General features: G+C 38.9%; 1 protein-coding gene across 1 annotated transcript; it reads right to left on the bottom strand.

Moving 5' to 3' along the window:
• Nucleotides 1-7663: 7663 nt before the first annotated feature.
• On the bottom strand, nt 7664-10298 carry LOC109815438 (uncharacterized). The gene is made up of 6 exons (XM_020380164.2): nt 10190-10298; nt 8988-10102; nt 8698-8874; nt 8105-8167; nt 7938-7989; nt 7664-7734 (listed from the first exon to the last, which is right to left on the bottom strand). Exons 1-6 carry the CDS (start codon nt 10296-10298, stop codon nt 7664-7666), a joined length of 1587 nt encoding a protein of 528 aa, XP_020235753.2.
• Between the last annotated feature and the right edge of the window lie 1253 nt (nt 10299-11551).

Below are 11551 nucleotides of genomic sequence, written 5' to 3'. Positions count from 1 at the left end.
GAACTCATAATTAAAATTTAATTTAAATATATTTTTAATTCATATAAAATAAGTAAGTTTTGATTTTAGTTCATGTAAATTTTTCCTTTATTTTTCATCCTTCTAAAATTTATATTATTGATTTTAGTCTCAATTATTGTGTAATTATTTGTAACTTCTTATTTATTTATTATAAGATTAAGCTACAATTTCAAGTGTTATCTACAACAATTAATGATATCATGTTAGTGTATGTGACACCTCTAAAAAAATTTATAGACCATTAAAATAAATGTTCTTTATATGTCTTAAAGCCATTCTTAGCTAACCAACGTTTGTTGATCCAATTGATGATGCGGTTAGTTCTCAAATCTCAAAATCTTGAGTTCAAGTCTTGAGTTTGATAAAAAAAAATATTCCTAAAAGAAATAGTTTTAATGCAATCAAGATTATGAGATAAATTAACTTTTCGTGAAGCCGTTACTCCTAAGAATATCATGGTACTAAAAATATAGTCTTAATGTAGTTAAAGTTCCAAAGTAGACTATACTTAAAAAAAAAAAACTAATTTTTGGTGAAGGAAAATGATATTCCTACCAAAAAGACATTCTTAAGGATAAAAAATAGTAATTTTAGATTTTAGAAGGGTAAAAACTTAAAAAAAATATTTTACATGAATTAAAACCAAAATTTACTCATTTTATAAAGATGAAAAATATTTTATAATGAAAAAACTAATGTTTATAAATTTTTAAAAAATAAAATAAAAAATAAAATGAACTAAAATAAAAAATACTCATTTAATAGAAATAAAAAAATATATTTGTGTGCAATCAAACATGTAAATTTATACACAAATTCACGTTACTTAATATTTTAACACAATTTTAGATTATTTAACCTGAAAACGTGTAGTTTTTTTTTTTTACAAATGCATTTTTAACATAATTTATAAATTAATTTATTTCACTTTCTATTTCTCTTTTAAGTCTTTATAAATAATTTTATTCAAGCAAATTCTATAATTAATTTGAAGTGACATTGTATTTTTTTATTCTAAAAATAAGTTAGAAATAGTATTGATATTAATTTTTAGATAATAAAATGTTGAATTAATAGAGTTGATATAATAGTAAGAAGATTAAAGTAATATGTATAAAATTTTAAATTTAAATTTTATTGTTGTTATTATAATTTTGATAAAAAAAAGTATAATTATTTAAAATTATTTAAATTTCAATTATGAATCCAAAATGAATTTGGTTAAGGTGAAACTTAATATATAAATTAAATATCTATTTAGAGGCAAGTTTTTATTTTTTTTATTTTTTTTATAAAGATAGGAAACATTATAAAAATAATTGCAAAGAGGATTGAACCTAGGTTTTCATGCTTTTAACTACTCCGACCCTTTCTATCTCAACTACTAGACTAATCCTAGAGGTTATTCAGAAGAAGTTAACTGAATTTTCTAATATGATTATAAATTATAATTACTCGATATCTATTCATAAATTTTACTTTTCAGTTTATATAGTTAAAAATATTTCATTTGAATTATTTTATGTATTATTTTTGTTTTTTTTTAATTTTGTTGTTTATTTTTATAAAGACTAAAATATAAACTTTTAAAATTAAAAAAATGTTTTTAATTATAAAAAATAAAAGGTAGAATTCATCAAATTATATTGAAAAAAATTAAATGAATCAGGTGAAAAGTATGTGTATTATTTTAATTAATAAATCTGAATGAGAGAGTGGAGGAAAGTGGAAGCTTCCTTTTGGTGGCCATACTGTGATGCGCCGAATTGTCGGTCACCCACCGTGACAGCAGTCTCTATCCACATTTAATTTCAATACACAATAATCTTACTTGCCTTTGCACCAACCTTCTTTCCCATCTCCAGCTATTATTTTTTATTTTTATACAAGTCCATTGGTGAGAAAAAAAATTATATCTTTTTAATACATAAAAAAATACTTTATAATTTTGTAAAAAATAATAAATAAGTATTTTATAAAAGAAATAATTAAATTACATTTTTAGCTTATTTTTGTCGATTTATTTATTTTTAATCTCCTATTTTTAAAACAAATTGATGTATGTAAATAATTAAATTTTAACGTTTACTTATATAATGTGATATTTAATAACAATAAAATACAAGTAATATTTATTAAAATAAATATCAAATACTCATTAAAATAAATATAAATGAATATTTTTTATATGTTTTTTTATTTCTATTCTTGCATGTCAAATACTAAATATTAAGACATCTAAGTGGTAATATGTCATTGGATAATATAAAAATTTAATAATCAATGAACGATAAATTAATTTTAAATTTCGTATTTTAAAAATAAAGAAAATAAATGTGTTTATTTTAAAATAGAGAAACTAAAATTATATATTGATAAAAATAGAGGAATCAAAAGTGTAATTTAACAAAAAAAAAACTATATAGTTATTTTTTATTACACTTTTTCCTATTTCATCCTTAAAATATATATTGATTTAAAAAAATGTTAAAATACTTTGCACCAATAATATTATAAAATAAAAAAGAGGAATCCACTTACTCTAAAAGTAAGTCTTGGTAGAATTATTTCATTCAATAAATCATGGTATACATTGAATTTTAGTTAATCATTAGACTAAAAGTTCATAACGATCCAATATGATACTTCATTATATAGATTCAAATTAATGTATAATATGATTTTATGAATATTAAAAGATGATCTTGAGTTCCTCAACGTATCAGTTTTAATGCTAACAAACTTAAATGTTTTCATTAGTGAAAAGTTTGTCAAATCATACTATAAGATGAATTAGAAGAGACTATTGGTTATGATGACATGTAGTTTCTCAAACTAAACTACTTTATTTGTGTAAGATTATGGTGTTTGATAACTAAATAATCTTTCTCTTTGTTATACATTAACAAATTGAAAGGAATAAAAGCTTCTTTGATAGTTGCACATCAAAAAGGAACAAAGCCATGATTTTTGTCAAAGAAAAGATAAGCAAATCCCTTAAAGTATGTGCAGTCTCAAAAATAGTCACTTCTGATTGGCACACGCAACAATTCCTTTTGTTTGGTACCTTAAATGTGATAAATAAACTCATTGATTAGATAAAAGTGTAATTTGGTGAAACACATTTAATGTTCACTTTTAATGCACCAACACACTTCGCTTTACAAGGAAGGAAGTTGAAGATAGACAAAGTAACCTTATGAGATATGCTAAAGGATTTACAATGATCATTTTCATGAAGCACCTATATACAGAAGCTCAAAGATTTAGAAAGGAATGTGAACGATAGTTATAAAAAGTTTATTCATTCTTTATGTAAAGAGCTTTGTACTAAATTTGGTTGTATCATGTCTTGAAAGTAAGATAAAACAACACGTGATTTTCCAACTTTAACTTTGTGTTATTACTTGAAGCTTGAAGAGGCTTTGTTGTAAAGAATACTTAGTTGTTGAAGCTTGTAAAGGATTTGTTGCTCAAAGAATACTTGGGTAGTTCCTTCAAGAGGCAAGTCAAAGAATACTTAAGTTGAATCAGAAGTGGCTTGTGAAAGAATACTTCTATCTTTGTCAAAAATAATGAAACTTGATCAAGTTGATCAAGAACTAGACATAGTCTTTGTGATTAAGATGAACTAATATAAAAATACTATGTATTTTTTATTCTTAACTCTTCATCTACACTCTTAAAATTTTGATACTACTTCACTATTTTAAAAAAGTGTTGAATGTTTTATTGATATTATTCAACGCTCCTTTCTAGTGGCTTTCTTTTCTCCAATGTTTGGTATTAGAGCTTAACCTTTGATAAGGCTAAGCATCTAATCGTGCTAAAGGAAAAGATCCTAAGATAGGAAGCAATGAAGGTTAGTATTTGCCTTAAGGGGTTTCTCTTACGACCCTTGTAACACCCTAGTTTTCATAAATAATAATAATAATAAGTTATATTTATTTTAATGATTAATGTGTTTATGAGAATGATTTTTGATACTATTTATCTATTTTATATATGAACTATATTTTAATATAATCATCATCATCATCATCATTGTAACGACCCGGCTGGCCACTACACTCACAACCATAACACACCGGAAACACTAGACAGATTAGAACAAGTATATAATTATAGGATCTAGAATATAAATATATACAAATGTCCCGAGTCCAACTAGAGTTAGGGCGTGCAATACGAGAAATACATCAAAAATCACTATGCCAAATGACTAAAACAAACATAGCATCAAAAGGAGTCAGCTCCACTTGTCAGCTACAGATACACCACCTATCCCTGCTCTACTCCCATACACAGTATAATCATTGCAGTCCAACCACATGGAAAACAACAAAAGGGTAAGCTAGCATAAAAATAAACCACATATAGGAAAATTTAAGTAATAAGAACAACTACAATTTATCAACACTTCATCAATATGCATCTCATCGATCCTTACAGCATAACCATCCATAAACATACAATGCGTCGTCACGCATATCAACTCGGAGATCTCCTACAACAACTCAGCCTTTCGGCCTACAACAACTCAGCCTACATACAACACAGCACAACACATCATTTTACAACACATCAACACATCTTACAACAATATTTATCTGGTACAGCCCAACATCATCAACATCATTATCTACTAGTCACCACATCATATTCATCTATTTCAACTCAACTTATCATAAAATAACATTAACCATCAAATATTATAATCTCATCTCCGCGCCTGGCGCACTCGTGGTTGCGCCTAGCGCAGTGCATCCCGAGAGCACCAGGGGACCAGCGCGCCCAGCGCGAGCATACCCGCGCCCGGCGGGACTCCACCAGAGAGCCCAAGGCTCTCACGCGCCTGGCGCAATAACCAATTGTGCCTAGCGCATGCCAAGCAGAGACTTCAAGGAGTCTCACACGCCCGACGTGCTCAAACCCGTGCTCAGCGCGGGGAAGGCAGAGACCTCCCTTGGTCTCGCGCCCAACGCAATTTGAATTGCACCCGGCGCCTCCCATGGTAGAGACTCCAAGGAGTCCCCGCGCCCAGCGCGGCCAAAATTGCACTCAGCGCCATGCCAGAAGCCCAAAAACAAGTCACGACTGACATCGCCCCTAGCGCGGTTCAACCCTCGCCCGGCGTGGGCCATCTAGAGGCTAACATTTTCAAGCATGCCCGGCGCACACATCTTTGCGCCCGGCGAGCTTGCCTAAATGCTGCCTTCAGATGGCCACGCGCCCGGCGCGAAGAACTGCGCCCAGCGCGAGTTCAGTAGCAAACCCCAAATTTTTGAAAACTCTTCAAGCATTTGCAAAAAAATCAGCAAACTCCACATGCAATCGGTTCAAATTATCACATTTCCATTCAATAGTCCAAAAATGCTACCTTTTTACACATGCAACAACGGAATGAGAAAATCCCCAATTTCCCCCATAACTCCCAACAACCCCAAAAACTCCATGTTACACCCAAATCAGCCAACAAATCCAATACTCACAACAACTTAGTGAGTTCTCAACCCCATTTCAACCAAAACACAGCAAGAAAGCTAACTTCCCTTACCTCAGGCCAAAGATCCAAGCTTCGGGATAGAGAGGATGAAGAAGAAGGTTGAAGGAAGCTTAAACGAAATGAGAAAGGAGGAATAAGAGATCCGCAACACACCAACTAAAAAAATTGATTACTCCGCACAATCACCTTGTACAGCCAAAGAAAGATCAAAAGGGAAGGAGTGAGCAAGAGAGTGAAAAGGGAAAATGAGTGAGAGTTGGGAGGGAAGGAGGTGTATACCAGCTACGGGTCTCACAACCTCCCCAACAACAAAAGTTTTCGTCCCCGAAAATGGACTTACTTGGAAAAAGAAATGGGTAACGTTCTCTGAACTGCTGCTCCACCTCCCAAGTAGCCTCACCGATAGCTGCATCCCACAATATTTTTACCAGAGCAATTGACTTGCCCCTCAGCTCCTTCAGTTTACGATCAGTTACAACTACCAGCAACTTCTCAAAAGTTAGGTTCTCCTTCACTTGCACATCATCTAACTCCATCACATGACTCGGGTCATGGACGTACTTTCTCAGCTGGGAGACATGAAACACATCGTGTAGGTTTGAAAGAGTCGGTGGCAAGGCCAACCGATAAGCAACCGGACCCACACGCTGCATGATCTGATAGGGACCCACGAACCTCGGTGTCAACTTCCTTGCCTTCAGTGCTCTACCCACACCAGAAGTCGGAGTCACCTTCAGAAACACATGCTCCTCTTCGGCAAACTCCAAAGGCTTCCGCCTCTTGTCAGCATACGACTTCTGCCTACTCTAAGTAGTCTTCATCCTTTCCTGAATCATCTTCACTTTCTCAGTGGTCTGTAGGACTAGCTCCGGACCTACCACCACTGACTCACCATCCTGATACCAGCACAGAGGAGTCCTACATCTCCTGCCATACAACGCTTCAAATGGTGCCATCCCAATGCTTGCATGAAAACTGTTGTTGTAGGTGAACTCAACCAACGGTAGGACCTCTTCCCAACTACCCAAGTGGTCTAACACACAAGCCCTAAGCAGATCTTCTAAGGAATGGATTGTCCTTTCTGACTGACCATCCGTCTGTGGATGATAAGCAGAACTCAGCTTCAACTTCGTGCCTAAGGCTTGGTGTAGACTCTGCCAAAATCTGGAAGTGAACCTCAGATCTCGGTCGGAAATAATACTGGAAGGCACCCCGTGCAGCCGTACTATCTCTCTCACATACAACTGTGTCAGCTTCTCCAAGGACCACTTGATGTTGACAGGCAAGAAATGCGCACACTTGGTCAACCGATCTACAATCACCCAGATACCATCACTATTCCTAGTTGACCTTGGCAACCCAACAATGAAATCCATAGTAATGCTATCCCACTTCCACTCCGGAATTTCAATCTGCTGCATCAACCCACTCGGCTTCTGATGCTCCACCTTCGCCTTCTGACAAGTCAGACAGGCCGCCACATACTCAGCTATCTCCCTCTTCATGCCAGACCACTAGAAAGTCTTCTTGAGGTCCTGGTACATCTTAGTCATACCCGGATGTATGCTAAGTCTATTCTTGTGGCCTTCCTCCAACACAGCTTTCTTCAGCTCAGCATCCTGAGGTAGGCAGACTCTGCCCTTGAACCTCAAGATTCCATCTTCTCCCAATTCAAAGCCAACAGCCTTCTTGGTACCTAGCAAACCAAGGAGCTTCACCAACTCAGCATCTTGCAACTACTTAAGTCCAACCTGCCTCAAGAACTCATTAGTTATGGTGACCGTCCCACAACTAATGTGATCCTGAGCTAACTCCACACCGAGGTTCAAATCTCTGAATTCCTCAATCAGCTCCAACTCCCTCACCATCATACTCGACATGTGGATGGATTTCCTACTCAGTGTGTCCGCCACAACATTGGCCTTACTAGGATGATACATCAACTGGAAGTCATAGTCATTCAGAAACTCCATCCACCGTCTCTGCCTCATGTTCAGCTCCTTTTGGTCAAATAGATACTTCAGACTCTTATGATCACTAAAGACACTGAACTGAGCACCATACAAATAGTGTCGCCATATCTTCAAGGCAAAAACAACAGCTGCCAACTCCAAGTCATGAGTAGGATAATTCCTCTCATGGTTCTTCAGTTGTCTTGAAGCATAGGCCACCACTTTCCCTTGTTGCATCAGCACACACCCAAGACCCTGGTGAGAAGCATCACAATACACATCAAAGGGCTCACCAGAGTCCGGCAACACCAACACAGGAGAAGTAGTCAGCCTCCTCTTCAACTCCTCAAAACTCCGCTCACAAGCATCAGTCCAAATGAACGGCTGCTCCTTCCTCGTCAGCTGGGTTAGAGGCGCTACTATCCTGGAGAATCCCTCAATGAACCGCCGATAGTAACCCGCCAAACCCACAAAGCTCTGAATATCAGTGACAGTCCTCAGACGCTCCCACTGCAACACCGACTCCACCTTAGCCGGATCAACAGCAATCCCCTCCGCTGATATCACGTGGCCCAAGAACTTCACTTCATCCAACCAGAACTCACATTTTGAAAGCTTAGCATACAGCTGCTTCGCTTTCAAAATCTCTAGCACCACCCTCAAATGCTCTCCATGCTCTTCCCGGGTTCTTGAATAAATCAAAATATCATCAATGAACACCACCAAGAATTTATCCAAGAACGGCCGGAAGATCCTGTTCATGTAATCCATGAACACTGCAGGGGCGTTAGTCACTCCAAACGGCATCACGACATACTCATAGTGACCATACCTAGTCCTGAAAGCAGTCTTCGGTATGTCACCCTCCTTTACCCTAATCTGGTGATATCCTGACCTCAAGTCGATCTTAGAAAACACCGATGCTCCCCTCAGCTGATCCATCAAGTCATCTATCCGGGGAAGAGGATATTTGTTCTTGATGGTCAACTTGTTCAACTGCCAGTAATCCACACAAAGACGACTACCCCCATCCTTCTTCTTCACCAACAACACAGGAGCACCCCACGGCGAAACACTCGGCCTCACCAACTGCTTCTCCAATAGGTCTTCCAGCTGACCTTTCAACTCAACCAGCTCGGCAGGAGCCATCCTATAGGGAGCCACCGACACTGGCCCCGCACCTGGAACCAGTTCAATGCTAAACTCCATCTCCCTAACAGGAGGCAACCCAGGAACCTCATCAGGAAATACCTCAGCAAAGTCTCTCACCACATCTATCTCAGAAATGTCCCTCTCAGTCTCCATACTCATCATAGCAAGCAGAAGGTAGCACCCCGCTCCATCCCTCAGCATTGATTCAGCTTGGCCAGCTGAAATCAACAACTCATCCTCTTCCTGTGGAAAAATCAACCGCCTATTGGCACAATCTATAAGGATACGATTGGCAGATAACCAATCCATCCCTAAGATTATGTCAAATCAACCAAAGGCTAACAAATCAAGCTTACCTTGTACTTCTTCCCATTCACAACAATAGGGCAGTTAGCACACAGCTCAGAAGCAACTACTGAAGTAAAAGCCGGCGTCGACACTAATAGTCTCAACCCCAAGTCACACACAGGCACACCCAGCATAGCAACACAAGCATAGGAAATAAATGAATGGGAAGCCCCAAAATCAAACAAAAGCATCACATCCTTACCAGCAGCCTTGCCCTTCCCCTTCACTAGGTCATAAGAAGTCGAAGCCTCAGCACCCGTCAAAGCGAACACCCTACCAGCTGTAGTGGGTCTGTCACCCCTCTGAGTCTCAGTCCTCTGTGAACTACTCCTCTGAGTATCAGCTCTCTGCGCATCACTCCTCTGAGTACTCCTCTCCGGTCTATTCTTGGTGGGACAGTTGAAAGACACATGGCCCATCTGCTGACATCTGAAACATCTGCTCTCAATGTGTGGACAATCCATAATCAAATGGGATCCACCACACCTGTAACACCTAAGGGCAGCACCTCCACCCTGTCCTCCTCCACTAGCAGCACCAGAAGGTTGCCTGATGACAAGACCCCCTTGCTGTGATTGGGGCCTATCATACGACTTCCTCTGATCTCCACCTCCCCTCTTGGACCTAGCTGGTCCCTCAGTAGCTCTGATCACACGGTTACCCCCTTCCAACCTCTCCACAATCTTTGCCTTCTCTACTAAGACAGGAAACTCGGTGATGGCCATAGGCACCACCACCTTCTTCAACTCATACTTCAGACCCTCAGCAAACTTTCTGCACTTCCAGGTTTCAGAAATAGCCTGTGAATAGAAACGAGCCAAATGCTCAAACCTCATCGCATATTCCGACACAGATAGCCCTCCCTGGTGTAGCCGCATGAACTCCGCCTCCTTGGCGTGCCTCACGCTCTCTGGGAAATACTTTTCCATGAACATTGCCCTAAAGCACTCCCAGTCAACCGTAACTCCTCTCACCACAAGCATTTGATAAGTGCCCCTCCACCAATGTTTGGCCTCTCCCACAAGCATATACACAGCATATGCCAACCTCTTCTCTGGAGAACATCCCAGAACAACAAAAATCTTCTCCAACTCACATATCCAGCGGTCAGCTGCCTCTAGATCTGCATCTCCCGCAAACTGTGGAGGATGACACTTCCAGAACTCAGCTAGGTCCCAGCTTTCCTATGACCCTGTGGGCCTTGCTGCACCAGCTGCAGCTCTTTCAGCTTCCATCCGAGCAAAATAAGCATTTTGCTGCTGCATAGCCATAGCCATCATCTCTATGGCACAGGCTATTTGTTCGTTGGTTCTAGTCATTGTCTACAAAAATAACAACATCTTTAGTATACTACCACTCAACCAATCAACAATTAACAACACAACAATTCATCACATCAATCCACACTGCAAACAACACAACAAGACAGCACAACCCAGAGTTAACACAACAAAAGCCTAAAGGGACCACCCCCAAAGAGTGTCCACTAGACTCAACCTGCTCTGATACCACTAAAGTGTAACGACCCGGCTGGCCACTACACTCACAACCATAACACACCGAAAACACTAGACAGATTAGAATAAGTATATAATTATAGGATCTAGAATATAAATATATACAAATGTCCCGAGTCCAACTAGAGTTAGGGCGTGCAATACGAGAATTACATCAAAAGTCACTATGCCAAGTGACTAAAAAAAACATAACATCAAAAGGAGTCAGCTCCACTTGTCAGCTGCAGATACACCACCTATCCCTGCTCTGCTCCCAAACACAGTATGATCATTGCAGTCCAACCACATGGAAAACAACAAAAGGGTAAGCTAGCATAAAAAGAAACCACATATAGGAAAATTTAAGTAATAAGAACAACTACAATTTATCAACACTTCATCAATATGCATCTCATCGATCCTTACAGCATAACCATCCATAAACATATAATGCGTCGTCACGCATATCAACTCGGAGATCTCCTACAACAACTCAGCCTTTCGGCCTACAACAACTCAGCCTTTCGGCCTACAACAACTCAGCCTTTCGTCCTACAACAACTCAGCCTTTCGGCCTACAACAACTCAGCCTACATACAACACAGCACAACACATCATTTTACAACACATCAACACATCTTACAATAATATTTATCTGGTACAGCCCAACATCATCAACATCATTATCTACTAGTCACCACATCATATTCATCTATTTCAACTCAACTTATCATAAAATAACATTAACCATCAAATATTATAATCTCATCTCCGCGCCCGGCGCACTCGTGGTTGCGCCCAGCGCAGTACATCCCGAGAGCACCAGGGGACCAGCGTGCCCAGCGCGAGCATACCCGCGCCCGGCGAGACTCCACCAGAGAGCCTAAGGCTCTCACGCGCCTGGCGCAATAACCAATTGCGCCTAGCGCATGCCAGGCAGAGACTTCAAGGAGTCTCACACGCCCGGCGTGCTCAAACCCGCGCCCAGCGCGGGGAAGGCAGAGACCTCCCTTGGTCTCGCGCCCAGCGCAATTTGAATTGCACCCGGCGCCTCCCATGGCAGAGACTCCAAGGAG

This window comes from Cajanus cajan, chromosome 2, assembly GCF_000230855.2.
Source record: "Cajanus cajan strain Asha chromosome 2, NIPB_CcT2T_4, whole genome shotgun sequence".
Classification (NCBI taxonomy): domain Eukaryota; kingdom Viridiplantae; phylum Streptophyta; class Magnoliopsida; order Fabales; family Fabaceae; genus Cajanus; species Cajanus cajan.
Note: the sequence above shows the minus strand (reverse complement) of the source record. Positions and strands in the feature narration are given on the sequence as shown.

Coding starts and splice junctions, on each gene's coding strand:
- LOC109815438 (XM_020380164.2), bottom strand. CDS start 10,298: ATGACTAGAACCAACGAACAAATAGCCTGTGCCATAGAGATGATGGCT. Junction 8,875..8,987: donor TGAATGGGAAGAAGTACAAG/GTAAGCTTGATT, acceptor ATTTTTCCACAG/GAAGAGGATGAGTTGTTGAT. Junction 8,168..8,697: donor AGGTTCCTGGGTTGCCTCCT/GTTAGGGAGATG, acceptor GATTTATTCAAG/AACCCGGGAAGAGCATGGAG.